General features: G+C 55.6%; 1 protein-coding gene across 5 annotated transcripts; it reads left to right on the top strand.

Annotated features, from left to right (window-relative positions):
- The first annotated feature begins 22 nt into the window (after positions 1–22).
- On the top strand, positions 23–27929 carry RRBP1 (ribosome binding protein 1). 5 transcript variants are annotated; one of them, XM_054196690.1, is made up of 24 exons: positions 23–109; positions 6891–7592; positions 11390–11538; positions 11731–11853; positions 12844–12996; positions 13322–13440; positions 14263–14416; positions 16269–16407; positions 16705–16892; positions 17081–17118; positions 18260–18350; positions 19537–19629; positions 19986–20078; positions 20177–20257; positions 20357–20446; positions 20889–20981; positions 22486–22557; positions 22742–22837; positions 23293–23376; positions 24729–24821; positions 25736–25819; positions 26294–26392; positions 26914–27057; positions 27341–27929. In XM_054196690.1, the coding sequence occupies exons 2-24, from the start codon at positions 6911–6913 to the stop codon at positions 27377–27379; spliced, it is 2997 nt and encodes a 998-aa protein (XP_054052665.1). In that variant the 5' UTR covers positions 23–109; positions 6891–6910; the 3' UTR covers positions 27380–27929. The 5 variants fall into 5 exon arrangements, with proteins under 5 accessions (XP_054052665.1, XP_054052666.1, XP_054052664.1 ...); XM_054196691.1 differs by having other exon boundaries at positions 95–113; XM_054196689.1 differs by lacking the exon at positions 23–109 and adding an exon at positions 5381–5759.
- The last annotated feature ends 56 nt before the right edge of the window (positions 27930–27985 follow it).

Here is a 27985-nt window from a genome sequence, read left to right as displayed (position 1 = left end):
GGCGGGGCGGGACGGGGCGGCCCCCGAGCCCCGGCGAGACAGCGGCGGAAAGTGCCACGACTCCACACGGCCGAGGCGGCGAGGGAGGGGGGACCGCGACCCGGCACGGGTGGGTAAGGGGCGGTCACCCCCCTCCTCTCTCTCTCTCTGTCCCCCCCTCAACCTTCCCTCGTCCCCTTCCACGCGTGGGCGTCGCCCCTTGGGGACACCCTGTCCCCCGCTGCGAGGGGACACGGCGGGTGTCCAGTCGTCCCGTCCCCCCCCCCCCCCATCGTTCCCCCGCGCTGTCAGCAGACGTGGAGTGGGGTGGGGACACCCGCGCCGCTCCCACCCGCGGAAGGGGTGTCCCGCGTGGAACCGGGGAAGGGGTGGCGGGGGGCGGGATGCCGGGTTTGGGGTCTGGCTGCGTTTTGGCGGTGGCGGGGGGGGGGGGTGGGGGGGTGTCGGGCGGATGAATGGCCCGCGGCGCGGAATGGCGGCGTGTGCGGCCGGCCGGGGAGGGACGGGAGGGGAAGGGACGGGCCCCGCCCGCCGCCTCCCCCCGGATCGTCCCCGTCCCGCCGGGCCCCGCCGCGCTCAAACCCCTTCCCCTGCCCCAGCGCCGGCCTGATGAATTTCACTAATCTGATTAAGTGGCGGTTACAAAAAGGTCACAGCTCTCAGGCGGTTGTGCTTTACTTATGTGTATATATATATATATATTTTTTTTTTTTTTTTCCTTAACTAAACGCCCCCTTCGCCCCCCGCAATAAAATCCGTCCCCAGCACGGAGTCTAGCAATGCCCGAAGCATTTGGAGAGAGGTGTTGGACCCCGTATGCAGAGATCCCCCTCCATCCCGGGATCTTTCCAAACGGGATGCCGCCAGCTTTCCCGCGGGTTTGTCGGCGGGATGCCCCTCCACACCCCCCCCCCCACACCCCCAACCCTCCCGGTTCCTCGGTCCCGCGGGGGAGAGCATCGTCGCCCACACGCGTGGCCAGGTCCCAGCCTAAAATGTCAGCTTTCCTCTTCGCAGATGCGACGGCAGCGGCCTCCCCTCGCCGGCAAATGGCTGGAAGGAGCTGGGCGCTACCTGGGATGCGAACCCCCAGCTGAAGCTGTGAGGGGGGGGCCGGCGGTGAAACCCCGCTTTGGGCTGGGGAAGGGAGGGTAGAAAATTTATAATAGCCGCCGCAGAGATTAGCCGAGCTGCGGCTGTGTTACGGTGCTATTACGCTCTTCTTGTGTATATATATATGGTTTTTTCTGCCTTTTGGGTTTTTTTTTCCTCTAACTCCGAGGCTTAGGAAGGGAGCTGGCAGCACTGCCGAGGGCCTGGCTGCCGCTGCCACACTGCTGGAGCTAATGGACCGCTAAGACACGTTCAATTAAGTCGAGCTGTAACTGTTGACGATCTGGTGTTGCTGCGTAGAGTAACACAGGCTGCCGGCAGGCTGGAAATGCACAGTCACTTACGCAGAAGATGTATTTAAGCAGAAGCTGGCGGGGACGCGGGCAGGACCCGCTAGCGGCGCCCGGGCTTTTGTCGTTTGTTTTTAATTTTTGCCTCTCTCTATTGCAACAGGGTGGAGAGAGAAGCTTCAGGAGGAATATCTGGTGATTGTCTTTTACCTGCTGGCAGAGCTGCTGCCTCCTCCCGCTGCCCGGCTGCCCTGCTGTCGGCAGGATTGGGCATCGCAGTTCCCTTCTTCCTTGCCCTCTCCCTCCTTTGTGCTGGAGGAACGCTGTTCCTGGCCACATCTCTGCCCTCACGCTGCCTTTTGGCAAGGGAAGATGCAGACCAGAGGCAGGGAAGGGAGACGAGACCTTATTTCTTCCAACCGGAGGCCAGGCGGTGCCCTCCCTGAACAGCGGCCGGCCCCTTAGGCACCGCTGGCTTCTCACCCTGGTGGCCCAGGAGATGATTTTGCCTTTTGGAAAAAGCCAAAATCTCAGCCTGGAAACTTGCGTGTTGGATCAACCAGCTTCGACTGACTTGTGTGTGCTTGTTTAGGGAGGGGAGAGCTTTTTATTTGTTTGTGGTTTGTTTGTTTTTGTTTGTTTGTTTGTTTTTTTTAACCTGCCGGGCGGTGCTGTAGAGGAAAGGGAGCTGCAGGTGCTTCGCAGGCAGGTGTTGCCGCGGGCTATGCAGGGCCCGGCTGCACGGACCCAGTTCTCTCTTTCCCCGCCCTCTGACACCCCATCACCTCTTCTTCTACCGTGCTCTAAACCTGAGATGCCACCTTGACGCCATGGCAAAACACAAGCCTTGGATTGCAGGGAGAACAGCATCCTGCTGGCAAAGAGCACCTCTTCCCATCTGCAGCGCCTGTCCAGACCGGGAGGAGATAACAGATACGTTTTCCTTTGGCTGTGTTTGGCTGTGTAAAATAAGGTTTAATAAGTAGTTATTACACAACCTGTCCCTTCCTTTGCTCCTGCCCACCTGGTGCTTCATCTGGCTGATTTAAACCAGGGCTGGTGAAGTGCCCAGTCGCAAAGTTACTGAATTCCCGCGGATTTCGTGGAAGCGGTCGCAGAGGGGAGGAAAGGCTGAAAAGGTGGGAAGGCTCTAGCCTGGTTTTTGACACTTAGCTGTCTCTGGCAAATGCGACCACAAGACACTGAGCGTGGTCCCCCGTGCCATCACACCGCGGGTCTGTGGGGTGGTTCATCCTGGAAGTTTTTTTGGTGCTGAAAAACTGGCGAGGCTCGGGGCTTTACTGGTTTTGCTTCCTTAGGGCGAGTTGGGCTTTTGCTCAGGGCAAACGGAGGTGACTGCACGTGCAAGGTGGCGAGGGAGGTCAGGTTGCCTGGGCTGTTATCTGGGATGATGGGAAGTTTGATGGATAACGAGAAAAAGCCACCGGAACGGAAGAGTCGGAGCACAGCGTTTCAGCTGGCTCCTTTCTGTGAGAAGGCCGAGTGAAATACCAGTTGTCCGTCTTATTGCTGTTATGGTGGTGGTGAAAAGCTTTGTCTGAATAGGCTGTTTTGGGGAAGGAGTTTGCATATGGAGATATTTGATGATTTCCGCTGTTTTGGATGTGTGAGGAGTGGAGGAGGAACCTGCTCAAGAAGCTTCACGCAGGTAAACGTGCTCAGTGTCGGACGTGAACTTGATTTGTCGAACTTGGACTCTGGTAGCTGGTGGTGTCCCTGCACCCCTTGGGCACACAGCCCTCTCCCAAAGCAGCCTGTGCATCAGATTGAAAAATGCCGTTGTGGGGACAAAGTCCTATGGAGGAGCAGAAGGTACGAGAGGGGAGGATGCTGAAGTCTTCAAGCCTCTTCAAAGCCTGGCTGTCGAGCCGAACCTGTACGTATGAAACTATCCTCTAGGCATCTGCGAGCAGACAAGCAGTGGTACCTTCGGTGCCCTATTTTTCCGTGTCCTGGCTAAGGCTTTGTGCAGGTGGGAAGCATGGAGGGCTTTCCTGCCGAGGGGCAAGGCGCACACGCTCCTGCGTGGGGGACTGTGTCTTGGTGTGCAAATCCAGGAGGAAACTTGCAGCCCTTTGAAGGGCGAAGGTTGCAAGGTCAGGAAACGCCAAAGCAGAGCTTTGCTCCTCATGCAAGCACTGTGGCGCGTTTCTTCTTGCATTTATGCATCAGGAAGTTCCCAGAGGAAGACTTTCCCTTATCCTCTGAATGCCAAAGCCAGCCTGGTTTGATTTAAGCGCGCGTGGTAGCATGCAGCCTGCTGCTGTCGTCTCTGCGCCGCCGGAGCGATAGGCTTTTCTCCGAATGAGTTGTTGGGCTGGTCCGTGCCAAGTCTCGACCGCAGGAGGAACTCTACTGGTAGAACTTGCTCCTTGGAGTCAGCAGCAGGCCTGCCAGGTCCGGCCCCGCGCCATGGGCTGCGGGGCACGAGCGGTGAGGCAGGACCAAAGTTTCCCTTTGCCGTGGTGGCACCGCTGGGAGTAACTACTGCCCGCTTGGTATCTCTCACTCTTCATTTCGGGTTTTTTCCTGGCGTGCCTGTCCTTGGGAACAGTTTCTCTGGTTCCAGTGGTGGGAGCTTGCGAATGGCCCACGCGAGCATCTCGCGGCTCTTCCAGCAGGTCCCCAGCTCCTCTGGGTTAGTGCTCCGGGCTGCTTTCTTTTTGTGTTGGTTTTGTTTTGGAGGGGGTAGTTGGGGTTTGTTTGTTTGTTTGTTTTTCTGTGGAGCTAGGAAGGACTTTAAGGCTAATCTCCCTCCTTATCTCGCCCTGGCTGTAGAGCCTGAGCGGAGGCAAGGTACAGGCAGCTTTTACTGCAGCGGGGCGCTGGGTGAGGCTGCCCGCGGGGCAGAGGGAGCGTGGGGCTCAGTCGCCCCACCTGCGAGGGCTCCGGGGGGTTCAGCAGTGTGGGGTGGGATGTGGGACAGGGCAGAGGGCTCCGGCACCGTGGCTTCGCATCCGGCACTGCCAGCTCGCCCACCTCACCGCCCGCGTCTCTGCCTAATAATGCCGTCCTCTCTTATCCATCCTTTGCGTGCTGAACGCCTCTGTGGTAGAGTTTTGGGTTTTTTCCTCTGTTCTCATCCTCCGTGGGCCTCATCCAGCTGCTTTTGGTTTTTTCCCTCTGTTCCCATCCTCTGTAGGCTCCATCCAGCTGCTTTTGGAGGTGGCAGGAGCAGCTGGTGCGGTTGGAGTGCATTTGCCAGTGCTCGGTGATACCCTTGCCCTAAGCCGGAGCAGTAAACTTTTATCTAAATATGAATCTGTGGCGGTGTGAGGTCAGGAAGGGTTTATTTTTACCAATGTGTCGGGGCTGCTGGGTGAGGAATGCAGGTCGCCTTGTTCTGCCCCTAAAACAGCTCCTGGGCGCTTTGGTGCAGCCCTAAAACCAGCGCAAGGTCGTGGGTATGTGTTCTCCAGCCCTGCTTTTTATTTACTGCCAGGGAAAGGAAATCCAGCCCTTTTCAGCCTGCAGGTTAGGAATAATCTGTCTGTCCTGGTGGGGAGCATCCTGAAGCCATGCTACCTAGTCAGAAAGGAGCGACTTGGCACCAGATGTGCTGGGATAGAACCGTCTGAGGCCGTTTAAATCCGAAACGGCCGGGGCGGATGTGAAATAGCGATGCCTTGTAGTATCAGCTGGGATCTCGAGCGGTGCCCTGGAGTAGAAAGTTGTCCCTGCCAGGGGAGGCTGGTTCCAGCTGGCGTTGGCAGCCCTCCTGCCTGCCAGCTCCCTCCCGCTTCGCCGGGGATGCTTGGAGCGGCGGGCAGGGAGAGCTGGGATGCCAGTTAAGACATCCTTCCCCGGGCAGGTGGGTAACTCCGATGGGAGACGGCCGCTTTGCAGCTCCTTCCAGCTCCGCACCCCCTGCTCGCCTGTCGGAGGGGAGTTTTTCATTGCAGTGTCCCCCCTTGGCTGCACGGGTGGCTTTGAGCTGCAGAGCGGGCTGCCTGTTCCCTGCTCCGGCGGCTAGAAAGGAACAGGCTCCGAGGTCTCTCCCTGCGAGCACTGAGGTTTTGAAAAGATGCTGATCTCCTTAGTTTTTATTCTTATTTCTGCCTCCTCCCCTTCCAGCCCCTCCCTCCCTCCTCAACCCACAACCTCTTAAAGAGGAAATTTGATAATGTTTACAGTTAAGCGCGGGGATGGGAGCTTCTGATAGCCGAGGACTTTCTGCATTTTCCTGATTACGTTTTGAGGCACAGTGGCGAGAAACTGCAGCCTGGTACCTCCTGGGAAGTGTCCCTTCGCAGATTAACTGCCTGGCTTCAGCATCTGGGGGTTCATGAGCCACCTCGGAGCCACGTGGAGGTGACGCCCCGATGGGAGAAACTCGTGAGTGGGGCAGCAGGGAAGAGGTTGGCTTCGAAACTAGGGACGGGGTTCAATCAGCGCTTAAGAGGAGCGGAGACAGCAGCATCTTTCTCCGTGCGTGGCTGTGCCCTGCCTGCCAGGTCTCAGACCAGGCACTACAGTCTCCGTTGCTGCTTCATGTGTTACGTACGGGTGGAGAAACTGAGGCCGGAGAGAAGGGTGGGAAGGACCCTGTGCTCGGTTTGCCTGCCACTAATAGCAGAGGTGGAAAGAGAAGTGCCACATCCAGCACTCCCTTTGCAAGTCTCACTTCTTCCTGCAGGCATCTACTGGGGAGATGAGATAATGACCATGCTTTTTTTTTTTTTTTTAAATTTATTGAGCTTGAACTTCGGACTTTTATTGGTATTTGCATCTCAAGGAAATGGTTGTGACTTGGTTTTCTGTGCGGCATCTGTGCAGGCAGCATCGTTGCTGGGTTGTCTGTCATCACTGGGAGCAGCCACCCGGCAGGATGCGGTCACCACGTGTCCTCCCCGCCGGGCTGGGCAGAAGCCAGCAGTGCCGCAGGGTGCAGGTGGCAAAGGGAGAAGGCCAGAGCTGCTGCAAAGCTGGGGAAAGCTCTCCTGTGCGTGCGTTCTCCCAGGGGAGAAGTTTTATTCCAAAGTTGAGACCTGGCTGTGCGTCTGGGTGCAGTGAAAAGGCCAGGTGCTCCAGGGAGAGCCCAGATCTTGGCCAACCTGCACCAAAGAGTCTGAAAATGGGCTCTCTTACTGCCGCAGGGCTGCAGGTATCGCCTAGGGTCATGCTAAACCATCCCATTGGACGTGTAATGAGTAGTTGCTCGTGTCTGTCTCCAAGTGCATCCCTGTTTTTTTCTTCCCCCTCTTTGGTTCTTATGGAGATTGCTGCAGCCAGTGAAATTAGTTGCTGCGGTACAATTGGACCACTGCGTGTAGGCAACGTAGTGGAGGAGCACAGGCTTGGGGGTGTGTCGGCAGGTCGTGCTCACCAGAGTTGTGTGAATCTTGAGTGTCTTTTCAGTGCATGGTGCTATTTGGAGACTCAGATGTCCATATGAAACTCCCTGCTCAGAGAGGCTGTTGCATCTCTTCTTTTCCTCCTATTAACTGTTGTTCTGGTCTCTTGCAGGCACAGAAGAATAAGGCAGGATGGATGTGTATGACCCTCAGACTCTGGGTGTTATGGTCTTTGGAGGTTTTATGGTGATATCGGCCATCGGGATCTTCCTGGTGTCCACCTTCTCCATGAAGGAGACGTCTTACGAGGAAGCCTTGGCCAAGCAACGCAAAGAGCTTGAGAAAACTCAGCAGCAGAAAATAGAGAAAAAGAAGAAAGAGAAACCTGTTGAGAAAAAAGGAAAAGCAAAGAAAAAGGAAGAGAAACCTAATGGAAAGATCCCGGAGCAGCAGATGACCCAGGAAGTGACAGACTCTCCCAAGGATGTGGTTCTTGAGCCTGCTGTGGTGCCTGAGCCCGTAACTGTTGAGCCTCCAATCGCAGCAGTGACAGCGGCTCCCCAGGAAAAGGAGAAACCTGCTCCATCACCTAAGGAGAAGAGGAAGAAGGAGAAGAAGGTGGCAAAGGTAGAGCCTGCTCCTAGCCCGGTGTTGGCTTCGCCTCCTGTCAGTGTCCCCAAAAGTTCTTCCGTCTTGGAGGTGACCCCTAAGGAGGTGCCTGTTGTGGCTGTGCCACCAGTTGGCACACAGCAAACTGCTCCAGTCATCAGCTCTGTTGCCGTCAAGAAAACTGATGCTCTTCCAACCCATGAGGAGCAGAAGCATGATGGACCTGTCAAGAAGAAGGCTGCATCCAAGAAGAAGAGCGAGCCAGGTAAGGCCAAATTCCTCTGCATATATCCCCATCGAGTAAGCCAGCAGCGTGTCTTGGTGCTACTAAAACAGAGCTATCGTATTCTGAGATCTCTTCCTTCTTCTTCAGTGTTGGAAACAGGGCAGCTGTAAAAAGGCTGTCTCTGGTGAGATGGACCACGTATGCTAAGGGGAAGGTGGGTTGAAAAAGCTGTGCTGTACTGGACTGTAGTTCTCTCTGGGAGGAAGTAGAGTTGAAATCGAGAGTTTATTGACTTGTTTTCACTCTGTAACGTGTTGCCTCCTGCGTCGGGTAACCCTGCTTGGTGCTTAGCTCCTTGGTCTAACACACAGATGCTGAAGAGTTACAGGTTCCACTTGGATTTGTTGTTGCGTTGAGGGTCTCTGAGCAGATCTGCACACCAAGAATGAACGGGAGGCGCATGTACCTGACCTGGGAGAGGGGGCAGCTGCCAAGGTGCTGGACATCTGGGTGGAAAGCCAAGATGACGTGTTTTCCCCCTCCACTCCTGATTATTAAAAGCACACAGGAGCTCTACCACTCTTCTTCTACGGGGAAGTGGGTCACTCCTGGAGTTTCCTCCTAGTTCAGTGGAGTTGAAAACCAGCCTATTGGAGTAGAGAAGATTGAAGGTGTTTTATACTGCAGGGGACCGACCGTAGAATGGTTAGAGGGACGTGACTTGGGATATGTCACAGGGAAGGGGAAACTTGCTCATCATCTTTCATGCCTCACTTGATTGACTTGGAGGTGGAAGAGATTAAAGAAGGTGGTTGTGAACTCTCCAGGTTGTAAATAGGCATAGGGAGGGGAGAAACAGCTCCGTAGCTGGATTCTTGCCTCTTGTTGCACCGATGTGAACAATTTGGGTTTTATTTTTGGTTAAGTGATAATTACAGGCACTAAAAATGTGAGCGCTCAGACCTGTAGAAGTGTTCCCATAATGGGCCTGTGGAAGAAATCTCTCAGGTGTTCTCAAAGATGTGATGTGGAGCACGTAGGTTTCATTTCTTTGTTTATTTACAAAAAAAAAAAACCCAACCAAACAAAAAGACACCACTACTTGCTAGCCTTCTCCAGCACATCCAAACCCAGGCTGCGGTGTGACCTGTCACTTTCCACACCCATGTTTTGGAAGAGGGCCTGCTATTTAGCAGGACGTTTTGCGGCCGCTGGTCTCCAGGGTTGGGTTAAAACCCTTGTATCTGCCCCTCCGAGGAAAGGATTTTACTGAAGGCCATCTCCACATAGTGATGAGGTCTGAAACGGTTTGAGCAGCTGCTGCTGGAGCATATGGCAGTGATAGTGTTGGGGAAACTGGAGGCAGCTGGTGCCCGCAGGGATGCTCTTCTCTAACACGGGAAAACATGGCCACAAATCCAAGCTGTAAAAGCCAAGGAAGGGAATATGGATGGGAGATGAACTCTTAGCCCTTGTTAAGTTGGGGATATTTTTTTTTTGCTGCTCCGAACATCCACTCCTTTGGGTATGAAGTGCCACGTCTTGTGTGTCTTAAAAGCCAAGAGTGATGTTTTAGGTGCTCCTGTAGGATTTTTCAAAGGAAAGCTCTCAGCGGTATTTGCACCATGAAGCTGGCTGCAGTTTGACCAAGGTATTGTGTGCGGCCTTTTGGCAGCTGTGGTCTCTCCTCCTCAAAGGCAGAAACAACAAATTATCCCGTGGCAGATAAAAATGGGTGTTCGAAGTCTTCAAAGACACATGCTCGGCACCGAAACAGATGGCAAACCTGACAAGAGCGGTGTTGGGTATTATTCTCTTGTGTGGTTTGTTTTTTAGCCTCCTGCATTGCACAAAAACTTGCTTGCAAGTGGTTAGGGTGTGCTGGCATCCCAGGTGACAGCAGGAGCCACGCTCGCCCATGAGGCACGCGTGGGTACCCCATCTGAGCTGCGGCCTGCCGGGTCTGGGGTTCCGCGGAAGGGCCGTCCGTGTCTCCCGTCTCCCCTCGGGTCTGGGAAGGGGCTCTTCAGACCCCTCGTTCCCACTCTCCTTTTCCATGGCGGCTTTGCCGCGCCCGCGGGGCTGCATCTTGTTTCGCCGCTTCCTTCGGCGAGGCGTGAGGTTTCCGACCCTGCGATCGGGCTCGGCGTCGGCGTCGGCTTCCTTCTGCCGCGGCTTGGCAGGCTGCCCCCGCTGCCTTTGCTCCAGCTACAAGGTGGGGTTTTGCACGGTGCCCGCCTCGTGCGAGGCTCGCTTGGGCCAGGCCAAGGGGAGGCGGGCGACATTTCGCGTGGCGGGTCCCTCCGCCCAGCGGGACCGGGGCCGAGGGAGGTGGTGTGCTGTCCTGCGTCCCCGCTGTCGCCGGCGCGAGTAAAGCGTGAGCCAAGCTCTCGGGGCCCCGGTTGCACAAGCCGGCGGAGCTGCTGGGAAGCGGCCGCCGCTGGCGAGACAGACAGGCTTGGCTGCTGCCAGGCCCTCAGCGCTGGCCATCCCAAATGGATTTACCAGAAGCCGGGAGCAAACAGCGTGTGCCGGAGCTGCTGGGCGTTCCTGGGCTTTGCCACGGTGTTGCTGTGGTGGGTTGACCACGGCTGGCTGCCAGACGCCCACCCAGCCGCTCTCTCACTCCCCCCGCCTTGACAGGATGGGGGAGGAAAAAAGATGGGGAAGCGCCTGGGTCAAGATCGAGAAAGGGCGATTACGTAGCAGTTACTATCACAGGCAAAGCAGACTCGACTGGGGGGAAACTAATTTGATTTATTTCCAATTCAAATAGATGAGGAACAGAGGAAAAAATTAAAACAACTCCTTCCCTCCCCCCCCCCGCCCTTCTTCCCAGGCTCCACTTCACTCCTTCCCTCCTGGCTCTTCTGCGTGCCCTCCCTGAGTGGCACAGGGGGACGGGGGCTGTGGTCAGTCCATACCAGCTCCTCTCTGCTGCTCCTTCCTCCTCACGCCTTTCCCTGCTCCAGTGTGGGGCCTTGCATGGGCTACAGTCCTTCAGGATGAACCTGCTCCAGCGTGGGCTCCTCTCCAGGGGCTGCAGGGGAATCTCTTCTCTGATGCCTACAGCTCCTCCTTCTCCTTCTTCTCTGACCTTGCTGCCTGGGGGTGGTCTGAGCTCTGCGACCAAGAGACCCTCGTGCTAATGTCTTTAGAGGCTCTGGAGCTATTGGAGGCCAAAGTGCTTTTTCTTCCATGATTTTTTAGGAAAATAAGCTCACTGGGCCATAGATACTGTGCAGGAACTCCTAAACCACTGCCCACCACCCTCCATCCATCGTGACCATGTGCACTGTGGTCCTACGACAGCATGATGGTCGCTGATGCTCGTTGGCTTTCCTGGCTTAGCAGCAGGGGAAGGGAGGAGTTGGAGTTGTGTTGTTTCCTTGACAGAGCTGGAACAAACCTGCCTGGTGAAAGGCAGGAGATGACCTTGCTGCGCTCTGCATCACTGGCACCACTGCATGGGGTGATGTCCCCCAGCAAGGTTGTATCGTGGTGCGGTCCAGCTTTTGATGCCCAACACATCTCTGGTCCTTGGCATTGGTAAAGCATGCCCAGCTCCTGCTGGGAATCACTCCGTTGATGGGGGATGGTGGGAAGGTGGTGGGACCAGTAGTAGAGCCAGGCAGAGGTGACAGCTGGCTCAGGTGAGGGTTGTCTCCAGCAATTCTCATGTTGCTTTCAGTTAGAGGGGTACCAAACTTGACTGTGGAAGTCTGGGTGGATGCTGGTTCGAAATGGCAGTTGTGGGGTTGAAGCCAACTGAGATGATGCTACTCAGCTCTGCCGTCGGCTCGAGCGATCCCAACCCCTCTTCTCTCCCTCCCTAGCACCCGCGGACTCGGATGGGCCCCTCTACCTGCCCTACAAGACGCTCGTGTCCACCCTCAGCAGCATGGTGTTCAGCGAGGGGGAGGCCCAGCAGCTCATCGAGATCCTGACGGAGAAAGCGGGCATCATCCAGGACACCTGGCACACGGTAGGGCTGCCAGCGCCATCGTGGTTGCCCGCTGCTCTACCAAGCCTCGGGAGGTGTGGAGGGGAGGGAAGGCGCCCTGTTTTCGGGCACGCTGGCTCCCCTGGAGCAGAGGGCAGGATCCCACGTGTGTGGGGTGGAGGGGATGGGTCTGGAGTTGGTGATCCCCACTGATGTGCCACCCCGCCCTGGCAGGCCACGCAGAAAGGTGACCCAGTCGCTGTCCTGAAACGCCAGCTGGAAGAGAAGGAGAAGCAGCTCGCTGCCGAGCAGGAGGATGCGGCCGCTGCCAGAAACAAGCTGCGGGAGCTGAGCAAGGTGAGCACCATGCTGCCCTCCTGGCATCCCCCGGCATGGGCTCTGCTTGTCATGGTCACCCCGGTGTGCCTCCCGCTCCCCGCATCTCATCCCCCTTGGAGGTGAAGCCCAAGAGATGTCTGGGCCTTTCACCTGTTTGCTGTTTTCCCCACCCAAAAAGGGTAGAAGATCCCCTCCTGACCTCAGATCCTGGGCCTGATCCAGCCTGGGGAAGGCACCAGCCCAAGGAGCCAGAGGGTAGCACCTGCTGGCAGCCGCAGGAGAAGCAGGGGAAAGCCCTTCCCATAGGAGACTGCAGCTTTCTGCTGCTTTAGGAAGGAAAATAAATCCCTTTTCGTCTCTCCCCAGATCTCCTGAGCTGAGAAAGAGATGGCCCATCTCTTTTTAAGGACCCTGACCCTATTTACAGCCCTCTTCCCCGACTCAGACCCCCATCTCCACCTCTTTTTAAGGTTTTGGAAGTTGGAACGGATGCCTGCCGTGCTGGGCTCGGCACCGGGCAGGACCCGGTAGCCTTCAGGGAGGAGAGGAGAAGGCAAAACCCTCCAGGGTGCTTGGGTGCTGTGCTAAACCCCTGCTTGTGCCGACTGCATGGGCAGCCCAGCCCAGAGCATCCCTGCCTTGGCACGGAGGCGGTGGATATTTATTTTAATTTTTTTTTTTTTTTTTTTTTTTTTAAATTCCCCTGCTTTGCCCCAAACTTCGTGTGGTGATATTGATCCCAGGGGGTGAAAAAATTAAAAATTCCAGGCTGTCTCACTCCTTTCTCTTAGCTGTCCCAATGTGGAGCAACAGTGGCATCCAGTGGCCACAGAGCCCAAAACAAAATGCAGGAGGAAATGTAAGTGCTCAATGGCATAGCTGGGCACGGGGGCAGCTCCGAAAGAAGACTTTTGAGTCTTCTGAGCTAGGAGGCCACTGATTTTGCATCCCCTTAAGGCGGGGAAACTCGTGCGCTGAGGACTAACTGGGGGACTTCTCTCCTCGAAGGAACTGGCGGCCGAGCGGGCCAAGGCGGTGGCCGTGGAGGGCAAGCTGAAGGAGCAGCTGCTCGCCCGTGAGCGGGAGATCGCTGCGGTGCAGGCACGCATGCAGGCCAGCTACCAGGACCACGTCAGCGAAACGCAGCAGCTCCAGGGCAAGGTGAGCCCCATGCTGTGCTCTGCAGCTTCCGCCTCTGGCTGCCGGGTGGCTTTTGGTGGCAGATGCCGTGGTGTTTTGGAGAAGACTGAGATGTGGGAGGGGACCGGAGCCTTGAGGAGGGGCGAAACCCTGTGATGCTCCTGGATCATGGTGCTCGAGGGAGTAGAGGCGCGTGGGAACATCCTCATGGGATGTTGCATCCCTGGAGGCTGTCAGCATCGGTAGACACCCCTCTGTGTTGCCAGTCCCACTTGCTCATCACATGGGCTTCACAGGGAGAGCAAAGGGGCCAGCGGTGGCATTAACCCCTGTTGGGCTCTTCTAGATCCGGACCCTGCAGGAACAGCTGGAGAATGGCCCCAACACGCAGCTGGCTCGTTTGCAGCAGGAGAACTCCATCCTGAGGGATGCCCTCAACCAGGCCACCAGCCAGACGGAGAGCAAGTAAGGCCGGGACGGGGGGCAGAGGCTGGGGCTGCCCTCTGTCTGGCAAACCCTGGGGGTTGGCTGTCCATCAGGCTTGGTCACCCCCTTTCCTGAAGGGGCCTCTGCAGACACCCCAACTGGCTGGAGGTAGAGCGGGGAGCGAGGAAGAACTTGCCAAAGGACTTTTGGGGGTCTGGCAGGGGAAATGAGGATGTTCTTCCCCATGCCAAGGAGAAGGGCAGGGGAAACCCTCTCTGCTTTGGGAGTCATCTGTGCTGATGCTAGAGCCAGCAGGCTGCAGAAGGGGGAAGAAGGGGCCAGAAGGTGCCGTGGCAATTGGTGATTCCCCCCTTAGGGGAGCTCATACTCTCAAACTCCAGAAGAAACGCAGCTGGCTCTTTGACAGGAGTGATGCTGCAGAGATCCGAGATCTGTCCGGTGCCTGCAGAACAAATAGGAGCTAGGTAGAAGGATTTCACGCTCCTTTTTATAGAAAGTCTGAAATGGCTGGTGCTTAACAGCGGTAAAATAATTACAGACCGGACTCCAGCTGCTTAGAGCGCTTCCTCTTGTGTCTGGGAACGCAGATCCTCGCGTCCTCTACTTCATGAGAAAGGAATGTCTCCTGTGATTGAAACGCGGCTTTTGAAAAGCGATTTGTCAGCTCTTTCCACCCCCTCCCCGAAGGACCAGGCGTGTCCTAGAAACAGGCGAACGCAACCATTAAGATGTTTCAAGTCCTGTATCAGGCCCACAAGAGGATGTGTGTCCCCCTCTAGGTAACATCAGAGATGCTTGGCTGGCCTGTGGGCTAAAATAACCCTGCTTCTCTTGGCGCAGGCAAAACGCTGAGCTGGCCAAGCTACGGCAGGAGTGCAATAAGCTGATGAAAGAGCTGTCGGAGAAATCGGAGGTGCTGCAGCAAGAGGAGCAGCAGAAGAAGAGCTGGGAGATCAAAGCGGCGGCCTCTGAGAAGCAGATCGAGCAGCTGCAGGTCAGGCAGGCGCCGGCGAACCCGCTCCCCTCACAAAGAGATGGGGCGGGTGGCTAAATGGCATGGGATCTGTGCGCTTGGCCACGGGAAGAGCCTGGAGGGAGATGAGCATCCACAGCCTCGTGAATCTCTTAATTGCCTCCCCCCCGCCCTCCCCCCGCAATCAGTTTGTCACATGTGATGTGCATTTTTGCAGCCCCACCAGCAAAGCCCAGGGATCACGATGCCCTGGTTGAAGCCATTCTTCTCGTGAGGCTCACGAGCTTGGTGTGAAGGTGTCGGGGGGGAAGCCTAGATGGTCCACGCTGCTGGGTGGTACCCTACGGTGAGAGAGGAAACCCCCTGGCCGTGGGTGCTCTTTCTCGACTCAGCTGTTTGTCAGCCTGTTACTCTCCCTCCTTGGTGCAGGAGGTAGAGCTTGTGGCTTTTTTGTTGTCACCAAGGTGTGGCTGGGTTTGGGGTTTTTCGGGGTGTTTAAAGGACACCTCCCAAGTAGAGCCTGTGAGCCCGCTGTTGGCGGCGGAGCGGTGGTGCATGGCCCGCAGGCAGGATGTATCCATGCAGAGAAGAGCATCTCCTGCGGGGGTGGCAGTGCTCCTGCTGGGGTTCGGTGAAGCTGGGGGCTGGGAGCATTGATCCCACGTCCCCCTGACCTGAGAACTTGCACTTCTTTCTCCTAGGGCGGGCAGACAGGGTGGGGGGTGTGATGTGTCCCTCCTGCACCTCCTGTGGTCTCCAAATTGCTCTGGCCTCTTTACGAAGGGGCTGTGGTGGTGCAGACCTTTACCTGCGCATGCCAAAATGTTTTTTTTAGAGGTGATCCTAGAGCAAGGGGCTTTCAATATCCTTGGTCTTAATTTTTCGGGTACCTGGGGATGCACATCTCTTTTTGGCGGGCTGGTTTTGTCCCCTTCTGCTTTTGCAGGTGAGGAGCAAGGGGTTGACGTGGGCACGCTGCCGGCATGAAGGCAGAAGCCGCTTTCCTGGCTCAGAACACCAGCTTCTAGGCATGCTTTTAGGAGAACTTCTCCCGAGCTGTCAGCTTGCTGCACGCCTTAATTCTAATTAAATAAATCATACTAGCTGGAAGACTTTAAAGCCCGCGATGTATTGAAGGTGCCTGTGGTGCTAGGGAGAATGTGCTCCATGGTAACACCTGGAGCTCTGAGCTGAGGATGTGGGGTCAAGTCCTCAAAAAATGGAGAAGCCCTACTTCTGGAAGTGATTCTGGAAGCATCACTTAGCCAGAGACCAGGCTGCTGGTTTACCTTCTTCTGTCCCCTCCACGCAAAGCAATGTCTTTCCATCTGCGACTCATACCCATAGAGCTGCTGGTTTGCGGCACGCTCCTCCTCTTCCTCGTCCTCCTCCTCCTCTGCCTTCCCCCTGGAAGTGCCTGCCTTGGCCAGGCCTCTTCCTCGCTGCTTTCCCTGGGCCAAACCACACAGAAAATTCCTCTGCGTGTGGAAACATGTGGCTGGGTGTCTCTGTCCTGTTAAGCACTGTGGCAGTACCTCTCCCTGCTGGGCTGGGGCTCTGCATTAGGACCAGGGCTTTAGGAGGTTTTTTTCAGAGCTTAGCTCTCCGGAGCAGAAGAAGAAGAAGATGGCCGTGGTCTTGGCCCAGAACCGAGACGCTCGGGTGTTGTCTGCTTCCCACTTGAGGGCTGGCAAATGATAAAACGCGAGCGCGAGGCAAGATGCTTCGTGCACAGGGGGAGCGTGGGGGAAGGATGACTTAAACCCCCCCAAAGCACAGCTTAAAAATAACATTATGCGACACATGGAGCTTTGCTTCAAATTGGCCGGGGTGCCTGGCACACTACGGAAAGTCTTCTCTTTCTGCCGTGCAGGCTTCCCAAAGGGAGGTGGAGGCGACGCTGCAGAAGAGGCTGGACGAAGTAAGCGACGAGCTCCGCAAAACCCAGAGCAGCTACAAAAGCCTGTTAGCAGAGGTGGAAAAGGCCAAAGGGCAGCAGCAGAGCATTGCTGGTGAGGACCTCGGATCAGCACGGGGAGAGCTGTGGGACAGACTTGGAGCTTTCAAGGCTGGTGGGGCTGGTTCGGGCAGGACACGTAGACCTGGGGTTGAGTTGGGATGCTTGGTGTCAGTGTGAGCAAGATGCAGGACTGGTCCATAGTCCTGTCCTAGGATGCCACTCCAATACCTCTCCCTTCCTGCCCTTTCTGTGCCTCCTGAAAGCATCCAGGGCCAAGGCTTCTTTGCCCAAGGGTCCTGCTTGGGAAGGGTGGGGCGTCTCCAAATTTATTTGCCCCTTCCTCTGACAGAACTGCAGGCCAAGCTGCTGAGCTCCGAAACAGAGGTTAAAAGCAAGTTGCTGGAGCTGGACAACGTGAAGGGGAAGCTGCAGGATGCCAGCTCGGAGAACACGAAGCTCCTGGAGAGGATCAAATCCATCGAAGCTCTGCTGGAGGCAGGCCAGATGAGGGAGGCGGAAAAAGACAGAGGCTTGCAGGTCGCGTGCTCGTTCAATTGGGGTGGGAGGAGGAGAGGGGGTTGCACCGCTCCAGCAAGTGTTTTTGCGCTGCGTTAGCGCGGTACTTGGGCTGCCTTTGCTCTGGGATCCCCTCTGGGATGCTGCAGAAAGGGGTGACCCGCATCACGTGCCTCGGACACGTAACGAAAGTGCTTTCTCTCTTCCAGGCAGCCAATGAAGCAGAAATGAAGCAGCTGCAGTCAAGGTGGGTCTAAGGTGCACATGGAGACTGCTACGGCACCTCCAGCTTGCTGTCCATGTGTCCCAGGCTTCCCTGAGCCCTCCGTTAGGCAGGCTTGGGGACCGCGAAGCTGGGAAGACAAGGTCAATCCTGGCCAACACAGCTGTTTAAAATATTAATTGGCTCCAGTGCCGGCCCCAAATAACAGCCAGTCCCTTCTGAAGTGAGACTGTAATTGCTGGCAGGCACACGGAGGCTAACTGCTCCTGAGGAACAGGAGGTTCTGGTGGTGTTGGTGCTGGGGGTGGAATGTCTCTGATCCAAGCTGCTGCTCAAAGCTGGGCCAGCCAGAGGAGGTTTTTTAGGGGTGTTTCCAGGTATTTCCAAGGATAGAGATTCATCACCTCTCTGGGTCCCCATTCCAGGGTTTGATAAACTCTTCCACCCCGAGTGAAGAAAGGTTTCCGGGCATTTAATTGGAGTTTCCCACATCACAACTCATGCCTATTGCCCCTTGTCCATGTGCTGGGCGCCTTCAGGAAGGCTCAGGCTCTGCACGGAGGGAAGATTTCTCAGATGCCCCTACTGCCAGCGAGCATCCAGCATTCCTCTAAAGGAGGGCAGCTGCTTAGTTATCCTGGGACCCCCAAGAGACTTGGGTGGTTCATGTCAAGGACCTGAACCTTCCTTGATGTGCCCAAGCTGAGGCTCCCTTCGGGGCAGATGGTGGAGCTGAGGGTGTGGAGGGAAGTTCTAGTCAGCAGCCCTGATTTATGGTCGCTCAAGGTAGTAGGATGATACTTTTAAAATGCGGAACTGTGGGCTATCTCAGCCTAACGAGCTGTGGACGGGAGTGTGTCGGGAGCAGTCCCAGTTGTGTAAGCCGGAATTTCTGGCCTTTGGATCAGGTTACTTCTTCCTCTTGTCCTGAGTGTACAGCCAGCCAGCCACTTGCTTGCTTTTTATTGCTGGTAAGCCGGTAGAAAACTAGATCCCACTCCAGCATTGCCAGGGCTGTGGTTTTCAGTCCCACTCCCTCCTCCTCCCGCTGTGTGTAGATCCCGGAGCAGATGGGGATAGGAATGGCTGTGGTCCCCTTCTCGACAACTTGCTGTCTAGGAGGGAAGTGGTTGCTGAGACTCATGCCTGCGTCCTGCCCTTCCAGGCTTCAGGAGAAGACAGACCAGCTCTCGTCCTTGGAAAGGGAAGCCACAGAGCTGCGAGAGGCGATGGAGCAACAGAAGATTAAAAACAACGTACGTGAGTGAACTGGGCTCAGCTTTTGCTGCTCACAATTTCTTCCTCCAAAACCCAGATCACAGAATCACCGAATGGTGGGAGCTGGAAGGGACCTCTGGAGATCATCTAGTCCAACCCCCTGCCAGAGCAGGGTCACCCAGAGCAGGTGGCACAGGAACGTGTCCAGGCGGGTTTTGAATGTCTACAGAGACAGAGACTCCACCACCTCTCTGGGCAGCCTGTGCCAGGGCTCTGCCACCCTTAAAGTAAAGAAGTTCCTCCTCATGTTGAGATGGAACTTTCTATGCTCAAGTTTGTGCCAATTACCTCTTGTCCTGTTCCCGGGCACCACTGAAAAGAGCCTGGCCCCATCCTCCTGACACCCACCCTGTAAATATTTATAAGCGTTGATAAGATCCCCCCTCCGTCGTCTCTTTTCCAGACTAAAAAGACCCAAATCCCTCAGCCTTTCTTCATAAGAGAGGTGTTCCCAGTCCCCTAATCATCTTGGTAGCCCTTTGCTGTACCCTCTCCAGCAATTCCCTGTAGATCTCTGGGGTTTGAATGACAGCCCATCACAGTTGGCTACCGATGGCTCTGTGGTGTGGCCAGAGGCTCTTCTAGCCTCGCAGAGCGCGTGAGGCATGGCCTCGTCTGCTGGAGAGCAGGAATCCCCCCAGCAGACTGCGCAGATCGAGGTGATGGGCTGCAGCATGTCTGTCCCCTGTCCTCTTGGGAGGTTTAGGACCTGGTAAGCCAGGGAGATCCTATCCCAGCAGGGTCAAGGCAATCAGTCCCCTGAGCAGGGATCCCTCACACCCCATTGCTCCTCTGCTTCTTATCCCTCTACTACAAGGTGGTATCAGTTGCGTGGAGGCGACCTTGCAGCCCCACACTTGGCCTGTGTCCTCTCCAGGCAGCTCTGGGCATCTTGAGGGCTGCTTCTGGAGCTCTCACCTCCATCCAGCTCTGGTCTGCTCCCTCAAGGCCACTGCCTGAGTGATGTGCTGCCTTGGGGCCCCTGCATGGATGGAGGAGAAAGGAGCGCACATGGGCAGTGGGTTGGAAGACCCTTAGCAAAGTGATGGGCTGCTGCCCATTTTCCTGAGTGGAGGCTTTGAAATCCTCCACAGTGCCAACAAGCATCTTGGTGGCCTTCGGCGTGATGTGTGGCTTATTGCCCTCTGTGTGTGGTCTCGGCAGGACCTTCGCGAGAAGAACTGGAAAGCAATGGAAGCATTGACCACGGTGGAAAAGGCATGTGAGGAAAAACTACTTGCCGCTACAAAAGCAAAGGTGAGCCCGGCATTTCTCTCTAGTGGTGATGCTGGTGTTGTAAGGGAAATGTTCAGCCTCCCCGAGCCACCGGAGATGTTTGCCCTGGATTGCCTGCCTCCTCTGAGGAGCAGCGCTGGCCCAACCCTCCTGCCAGCTTCTCCAAAGTTTGTCTTGAGGGCCATGTATCCCCGGTACAGGTCATGGGTGAAGTGGAAGGGGTGTTTTGGTGGTTCTCAGGGGCAGCAGTTTTCTCTGTTGGCTGGTTTCCTCGTGCCGGCTCACCCCTGTAGGCACCGAAAAGCAGGACCGGTATCAGCAGCCTGGCCGGCGGGTGCCCCAGACCTCCATCCCATGCCAGTTTGTCCTTCTTACAGGAAGAGCTGGCTCAACAGCTGGACATGCTCCAGACACGAACCAAGCAGACGCTGCTCTCTGCCCTCCCCGGAGTCACCGTGTCCTCGCAGCAGGTGGGCGCGGGCTTTCTCAGACCCCCACATCCACCACACGGGAAGGACAGATGTCTAAGCCTCCTTTTTCTTCCCCGTCCTCTTTTTTTCAAACTCAGGATTATGACACGTGGCTACAGGAGTTTAAGGAGAAGACCATGGATGTGCTAAAGCAGCAGACGATTACAACAGAGCTCCCGGTCAGTGAAGGGGCTGGAAAGTGGAGGGGTGAGGGAGTGCCTGAGGGTCACTCGTTTCTTTTCCTCACCTCGCACTCCATTCCTTCCCTCTCTTTTCAGGATGCAGCACTTAAATTAAAAGAGGCAGAGGAAGCGCAAAGCACTTTACAAGCAGAATGTGAGCAGTATAGAACTATACTTGCAGAGACGGTAAGTTGCAGCCTTGGCTGCAGCTGTGTTGGTCTTCCACTAGAAATACCTCTTGAGAGGTCTTCTGGCAGCCCAGGCTGGCCGTGGGCTCATGGTGGGCATCCCTCAGTGTGTCGGGGGGCTGCCGTGTGGAAGACTATTTGCCAGTGAGACAGAGGAATAGGAGAAACCTGAATTTCTAGAGCTCTTCTTCAGCCTTAAATTGTGTTGTAAACCTTCCTGGTGGTGGTGGGATGTGGCACAGCAAGAGCTCTGAGGAGTAGGGTGGCTGAGCCAGCCTGCTGGGAGTCCCTAGCCCCACCTAGGGACATGTAATTCTGTCACCTGTTCTTTGGCCCAAGTCCTTGGAGAAGCATTGGGTATGCCAGGGCTTCCAGCCCTGATGCTGCTTGGCTTGGGAGGGCTGGAGGAGGTTCGGGCTCAGCTGAGGCTTTGCCAACAGGAAGGGATGCTGCGAGACCTGCAGAAGAGCGTGGAGGAGGAGGAGCAGGTGTGGAAAGCAAAGCTCACAGCATCTGAAGAGGAACTCCAAAAGGTGCGTGTTTGCGGCCCACCTGGGTTTGTTGCTCGTGGAGCTGCATGTGCAGGAGCAGAGGGGCTGTTGGCTGTAAATGGGATGGTGACCCTAACTGTTCCTGACGACCTTGAACTCTTGAGACACAGGGGCTTTCTCTTCCCAAATCCACCCCTCCTGTCACCAAACCAGCAGACAAGAAGCCCAGCTAAGCCTCTCTTTCTCCTGGATCCCACCTCCCTGCCTGGTGTGTGCCTAGACCCTGCCAGTGGAGCTGGAGGAATGGTTGTAGCTCCCCGGTTCAGGCATGGTAGCTGGGAAACCATGTCACCGCTTCAGTAATCCAAGCTCCAATGCTTGGAAATCAGGCTGAGCCCTCCTGGTGGGCCCTGGCTTGATGGGAGGAGAGCACGTGCTGGACTCTTGGACTCCCATTTCCAGAAGAACTTGGCTTGCTCTCAAAACCCGTGTTAACCGTGGCGTTTGTTGAGCCTTCAGAAAGGAGCTGAGGTCCAAGCCACGTACTGCACATAATTTTGGGTCCAGCTGTCTGTCTAGCTCTGGGTACTGCTCTTCCTAGTTAAAAAGCCAGCCAGCAGCTGCCAGAGAGACGTTGTTGCCCAGGAGTTTGGTGGGGAGCATGATTCCTGAGCTCTCGTGACTTAGCTGGAGTCTAGGAGAACTTGGCTGGCCGTGCCTTTTCTGCAAAGTGGACTTACCTCCTCCGTCCTGAATGCAGAACTGAGATGAAGCTACTTTCTATGGTCTGGCTGCTCCCCATCCACCGCGTGGGGTTTTGAAGCTCACTGGGGCCGCAGGGAGGTGGGGGAGCTCTTGTACAAGAGATCTTTGATTTCTCAGCCCGTTGCTGGCTCCTGCAGCGCCAGCGCTGCCGAGGGCTGGTGTAGGATTGCAGGGGGATGACGTGGCTGCTGGTGTGTGCTGGCAGCAGGGTATGCGTGATGGGATGAACGTCTGGTGGCTAGGCCAGGCCCCAGAGCAGTCCTGCCTCTCTGTGGAGAAGAGGTGAATTCCTCCTTTCCAAAAAATTCAGCAACCGTGGAGTCCTCTTCCAAAATCAGTCCAAGTTTAAATGCAAACCCCGTGCTTTTCCTGATAGCTTGGCTTCTCTTAATAGCAAAGTCCATGACACCTCATTGGAAAGTCTACCTTGCTGCTTCCAAACCAAAGGCGCTTTCAGTAGGAAACTTGCACTGAGTCCGGTGCCAGTTTCTCGGGTGTTGAAAGCTGCCTGCAGCCAGCTGAAGTCCTGCAGGCAAAAGCTGTTGCCTTATTCCACGATTTACAGCCTGGGCTTGTTGGACTAGTCCTCCCTGAGAACAGGAGCTCCTGCCCTGCAGGCTGTGGAGCTCCGCTTTGGTGTCGGGTCTCTTCCGCACTTGGGTACAGGATGAAGTAGGGGAGGTGGGAATGAAACACTGACTGGTTTTTGGTTGAACAAAAGGTGCTTAGTGTCCACGTTGAGGTGCCGTTCACTGACCTTCTCTGATCCTTTCTGGCTTAGTCGCAACTTCAGCTGAAATCCCTTGAAGACATGGTGGAGAAGTTGAAAGCAGATCTGCAGAGCACGGATCAGGTGAGGCTTTTTTGGGTATGGGAGAAGGTCCCCGCGCAGGTGCCAGACGGACGCGTGCTGTGCTCGGGCTGAGTCGGGACCCAGCTCCTGACTTGTCCAGGGGAAGGCAGGCTTAGACCATGGGAGGTTTGGGATGTGTTGGACCTCAGTCAGCTCCCTCCTGCTTTCCTCCCTTTTAATCCAGCTAAAGGAATACACCTCTCTTCTGGAAACACAACTGGAAAATCACTTGGAGACAGCCAGCTCCGAACGCCAAAACTACACAAAAGAAGTTGAAGTCGTAAGTGTGGTGGCCGTTACTTTCTTAAACGCTTCTTTCTTCTAAGACTGACTTACTGCCCATCTGTGTTTCGGGGATTTGGGGAGTGCCCCAGGGATCTGCAACTTTGCAAAGCAAGAGAAGACAGATGGAGGTGTTTGCTCCGGTCTGGGTTGTAGACACGTAAAGTCAGGAGATCCATTGGCAGGATGATGGGACAGGGAGATCTGTATGGAGATGCTGTCCACTGCTCCCCGGTGGCCTTGGGATTTCCGTGGCTCAGGTGAGACGGAGCTGTCTCACCGCCATCTCGCTGAGCAGGTATCAGCAGGCAGGTTAGCAAGTGATGCCAACGTGGCCTCTTTGAGAAGATGTTGCACCATAAAAATGCTTCCTTGGGCCAAAGGGCTCCAAAACCAAGTGCATAAATGGACGACTTTTTTTTTTCTGTCTTTCTTTCTGCTCCTCCTCGGCAGTTGAGGCAGCTCCTGTCAGAGTCCCAGAAGCAGCTGGAGGCAGCGAAGACGGAAACGCAGAAGCAGAGCAAGGAGCTGGCCCTGGTAAGGGGGGACCCCGGAGGGCCCTGCTGGGACCTCGCTGCTCTGCCTGGGCACGATTTGCAAACCCACCTGTGGGGCCGGCATCCTCCCTGCGGGTTCGGGGAGGGGAGGAAAGACAGCCAGCGCACGGGGAAACCCGGTTCTGCTGGGCACCAGACCGATCCGGCTTTCAGAGGGGATGTTTGAGACCCAGGAGGAGATTTTTATTCGCCTGCCTTTCCTCCCGTGATAGGGGTGGGAAGGAAGGCAGAGCAGCAAGGCTTGGGCAAGTTGGCAAGTAGCAGAAAAAAATCATCCGCCCCACCGCTGGATGGTGGTTACCCCAACACCACCCTGGGGCAGGGGTTTGGGTGCCTTAAGCATCCATCCATCCATCCATCCATCCATCCATCCATCCATCCATCCATCCATCTGTGGATGTGAGGTCTGAGGCTGTGCAGCCCCTGCAGAGGGGTCCCTTGAGGAGCTGGAGGATGGTTTCTGCGGGTAAGCTGGGGAGAGGACTGGGGTATAGGGCCAGGAGAGCTCGCAGACCTGCCAAAACCATGAGGGCTTTTGCTTGTAAATCCATACTTTGTTTGGGAGAGGCTCAGGAGGTTGTACTTAAAATCCTGGGCGGTGCGGCTGGCTTGCAGAGCGGCTCAGAGCGGAGCGAGCCGGGACTATGGTTTCCCTCGGGTGCCGTGACTCTTCCCCACCTCGCAGCCCCCACCGTCCAGCTCCCTCAGCAAGCCGGTGCAGCCCCTTGCTCTCGAGGGAGCGTGCCGTGGGGTCGTCGTTAGCCTTTAATCTCATTAGGTGGGTGGGTGATTTTAAGGGTGGAACGCATTTGTGTTCACCCGGTGACCTTCCCTTGCTTCTGACCAAGGCGGGCTGTCCGCTTGCAGCTTGACCACCCGAACTGCTGCAGCGCAGGGTGGAGTGCTGGTAGGTGGAGTTGGAGGCGGGGGGGGTGTGGGATTTTAATCAGGGAGGGGAGCAGTGTTCGAGTAACTGCCTCCCCAGCCATCCCAGCTCTGATGGATGCCACCCTGCCTCGATTGCTTTATTTAACGCCTCGGCTATGTTAGTGCAAACCCTCAGCAGCGGCTTTAAACCGAGGTGTGAGTGATGGAAGGAGAGCAGAGGCGGCGTGGGGGCACGTGCTCTGCACCCCTAGGAGCTGTCGTGCCTCAAGCTGCCCAGGTTAGGTGCCACCATCCCGCAGCCTCGCAGAAACTGAGGTGGCTTTTCAGACGTTTTCAGCTCGTGCACAAGCGAAAAAAAGCCGACAAACTTTACCTACAGGTCCTTGTGGGTCTTCTAATGGTGGGGACGTGTAACTGAGCCAGGCTTGCTGGTCCTCCTTCCAGGTCAGGCAGCAGTTGAGTGAGATGAAGAGCCACGTGCAGGATGGAGAAGTAGTGGGGTTACAAGCTGACCCCAGCGAGCCTGCGCCCCTCGAGGTTAGGGTGGTGAGACCGCTGCCCGTGGAGGCGCTGACCCTTAACCGTGTCCCTTGTCCTGTCTCACCTTCTCTAACCGCATGGAGAACCGCACGTGGCTTTGCTCAGGGCTGTCATGGCTGTGTCGTGTCCCATCCTGTGTGTTGGGGGGAATCCAGCCCCCTCCCCAGTCCCTTCAACCATGTGTCCTATTCCTGCTGGGAACAAGTCACCAGCCGGCTTTCGCCAGGCTGTTCCCCTTGGGAACCCTCCGTCACGGCATCGGCTGGCAGGGTTTTGGGGGAGGCGGGCAGGGGGTGCTGCAAGCCCTTGGGCCAGCATTGCCACACAACGATGCCCCGTTGGGTTCAGGCTTGGGTCTCCTCAGAGGAAGGGGACACCCCAAGAGAGCTGCGCCGGGATCCCTTCCCAGCCGGTGGGGATTAGGATTACAGAGGCTCCGTAAATCCTGCTGGAGCCAGGCTGAGACCATTAGCAGCGGCTCTTCCCTTTCAGGCTAATGCCTCTGGCTGGTGGCCGTGCTGCCACGAGCCGAGCTCTGTCTCCGTCCTTTAATCCCGTTAAGTGTGGAGCCTTCTCCCGGGCACAGGCACCTGCCAGGCACGTCCTCCGCTATGGGGCACCTCTCATGCCTAGTCCCAGCTGGCCCTGCCTGAAGGGCAGGAAAAATTTAGCAATGCAAAGCCAAGCCCCGGGCTCACCATCAGCATCCTCCTGGCTTTTGTGTGGAGTGGAGACGCTGGTACCTGTGGCCCTTTGGTGCCCCGTGGAAAGCCTCAGTTTTCATTTCTTCTGTCTAGCCCAGATTTTTTGGTGATGTCCCCGCTGGCTCATCTTTTGGGTCTTTTTTTTTCTTTTTTTTTTTTTTTTTTTTTTAATTTATTTCTGGGTGTTTTACCCCTTTCTCAACACAGTTGAAAACCCAGCTGGAGCAAAACGAAACACTGGTGGAGAAGGAGCAAGTGCTGCGGCAAAAGCTGGCGCTGGAGCTGGAGGAGGTGGGTGCGGGCGAGGAGGATACAAGGGCTTGCAAAGCCTTAATGGGTTCTTGGCCCAATAATTAATTTGAGGAATTAATTTGAGGGTTTTTTTTCCCCATCCCTCTCTGCATCTCAGACATCGCCGCATTTCCTCACACATCTGAAGAACTTCTTGCACCAGCTGTGGCATTGCTGGCCCCTCGAATTGCCCCTCTCCCAGTCCCCCCATGGTTTTTGCCAGCACTTTCCCTTGAGGATCGAGGGCTTCCGCTGGGTTTCCTGCTGTTTCTGGCGAGAAGTGCCATCTTCCCGGTGGAAGCAGGATCAGGAAAAGCAACGCGTTGCGTTTAGCATCCAACTGTCCGACAGCGGCTGTATAACCTAACTCTTCACCTGGTCCCACCGGGGACCAGGGTCTGCATGGGGCAGGACGCAGGAGGTGCCTGCTGCCATTAGCTGATGTGCTTATTGAGGTTTGTGTCCCCCTTCCAGGCCCAAAGCTCGGCGTGCAGTTTGCAAGCGGAGCTGGAAAAGCTGCGACTTGCTGAAAATGCAGCGGCTTCGGACACGGAAGAGGCCCAGCATCTCAAGGTGATTTGGCTGCCCTGCTCTCTTGTGCTTGGTGCTCAGCCAAGACAGCAAAAGCCATGTGCGAGTGGGACTGTGGGCATGATTTATCATTCTTGCGGATGGCAGGGCAAGGTAGATGGTTCCCTTGCAGGTAGCTCCCTGCCCCAGGGGTGGCTGTGAGCTCCGATGTGGCTGAAGGACAGCAGGGTGCAAGTCACAGCCCTTTGATCCATGTTGGCCAAGATATGGGTGATGCTCTGAGCAAACGCTTTCACGATCTGGGCTCTTCATGTATTGGGAAATTGTTGTGCTCCCGTGAGGTTGTCTCAGCCCACGGCGTCTCCAGGGAGCCAGACTGAGCTGTAGCTGGTGGGGTGACGCCTGACCCCTACGGCGGGGAGGGAGCTGGATACTCCTCTGGCTAGTGGCCACCGAGGCGGCTTGGTGCAGATCCGAGGTGACCCAAGGTCTTTTGGAGGGGAGAAGGTCACCAGATGGCAAAGGGAGGCTCAGGCAGATGCCTTCTTTTGCCTCCCATGTAGGAAAGACTTGAAAAAGAAAAAAAATTAACAAAGGACCTGGGCCAGGCAGCAACCAAACTACAGGAGCTACTGAAGGTTACCCAGGACCAACTGGCCAAAGAGAGAGAAACGGTGAAGAAGTTGAAAGAACAGCTTCAGGAAACGGTACGTGTGGCGGCCACGGCCATCCCTTCCCTCGATGCCGGCGGAGGCTGTGGGGAAGCGCATGTCAGGCAGTGGTTTAAAACCAGAGGCCAGGTGGCACATGCTTCCAGAAACCATCCGGGTGGCTTTTGGGAATCCCGGGACCACACGAGATGGTGGTCATGGTTCTCCCTGCCCAGAAGGCAGGACCTGGCCCATCTGTGACATGGCTTTGATGCTTGAGCTGCCATGAGAATGAAGTTGAGACCCAGCTGCGTAACCCGCCTCTGTTTTCCTTCTCCAGGGGGAAGAGGACAGTTCGAAGGAAGGGACTTCAGTTTGACGAGTCTGTGACCTAGACCTTACCGTTCAACTTACCAAAATGCCTTACACATTCCTAAAAATAAAAATATATGCTGAATTTACTGTAGATAAAAGATACAAGCCATTAGTGACCCAAAACCTAGTTTTGAAACTTTAAAAAAAAAAAAACAAAACCCACAAAAAAAAAAAACAAACCCCAGCCAGTAAACACTGCAGGCATACGTCTGTAAGAAAATCTTCATACTGTTTTTGTACAAGCGTTTGTTCCCCGGGGAGCTGCTCCGCTCACGTTGGGGCGAGCGCTGGGGCTTCACCCTCCTGTCGATGCAGAACCCACGAATGTGTGAAAAGGGAAGACTGTGTTTGTACATCAACCGGTGCAATTATTATTATATATTTTTTCTTTCTTTTTTTTTTTTTTTCTTTTTTTTTTTTTGGAATGAAAGAGGTGTGAAAGTCAGACCCACCATGGAAGGAAGCCGCTCTTTTGATGGGTGGCTCTTGGCACGTATCCTTTTGTGTATTTCTGGGTGTCGATGCAATTAAAATGACGTAGTGAAAAGAGCTTGTCCTTGCTTTATTTTTCTGGTTAGTAGCTAATTATTATTATTTTTTTTTAAATTTG

Source organism: Rissa tridactyla, chromosome 3 (genome assembly GCF_028500815.1).
Source record: "Rissa tridactyla isolate bRisTri1 chromosome 3, bRisTri1.patW.cur.20221130, whole genome shotgun sequence".
NCBI lineage: Eukaryota > Metazoa > Chordata > Aves > Charadriiformes > Laridae > Rissa > Rissa tridactyla.
Note: the sequence above shows the minus strand (reverse complement) of the source record. Positions and strands in the feature narration are given on the sequence as shown.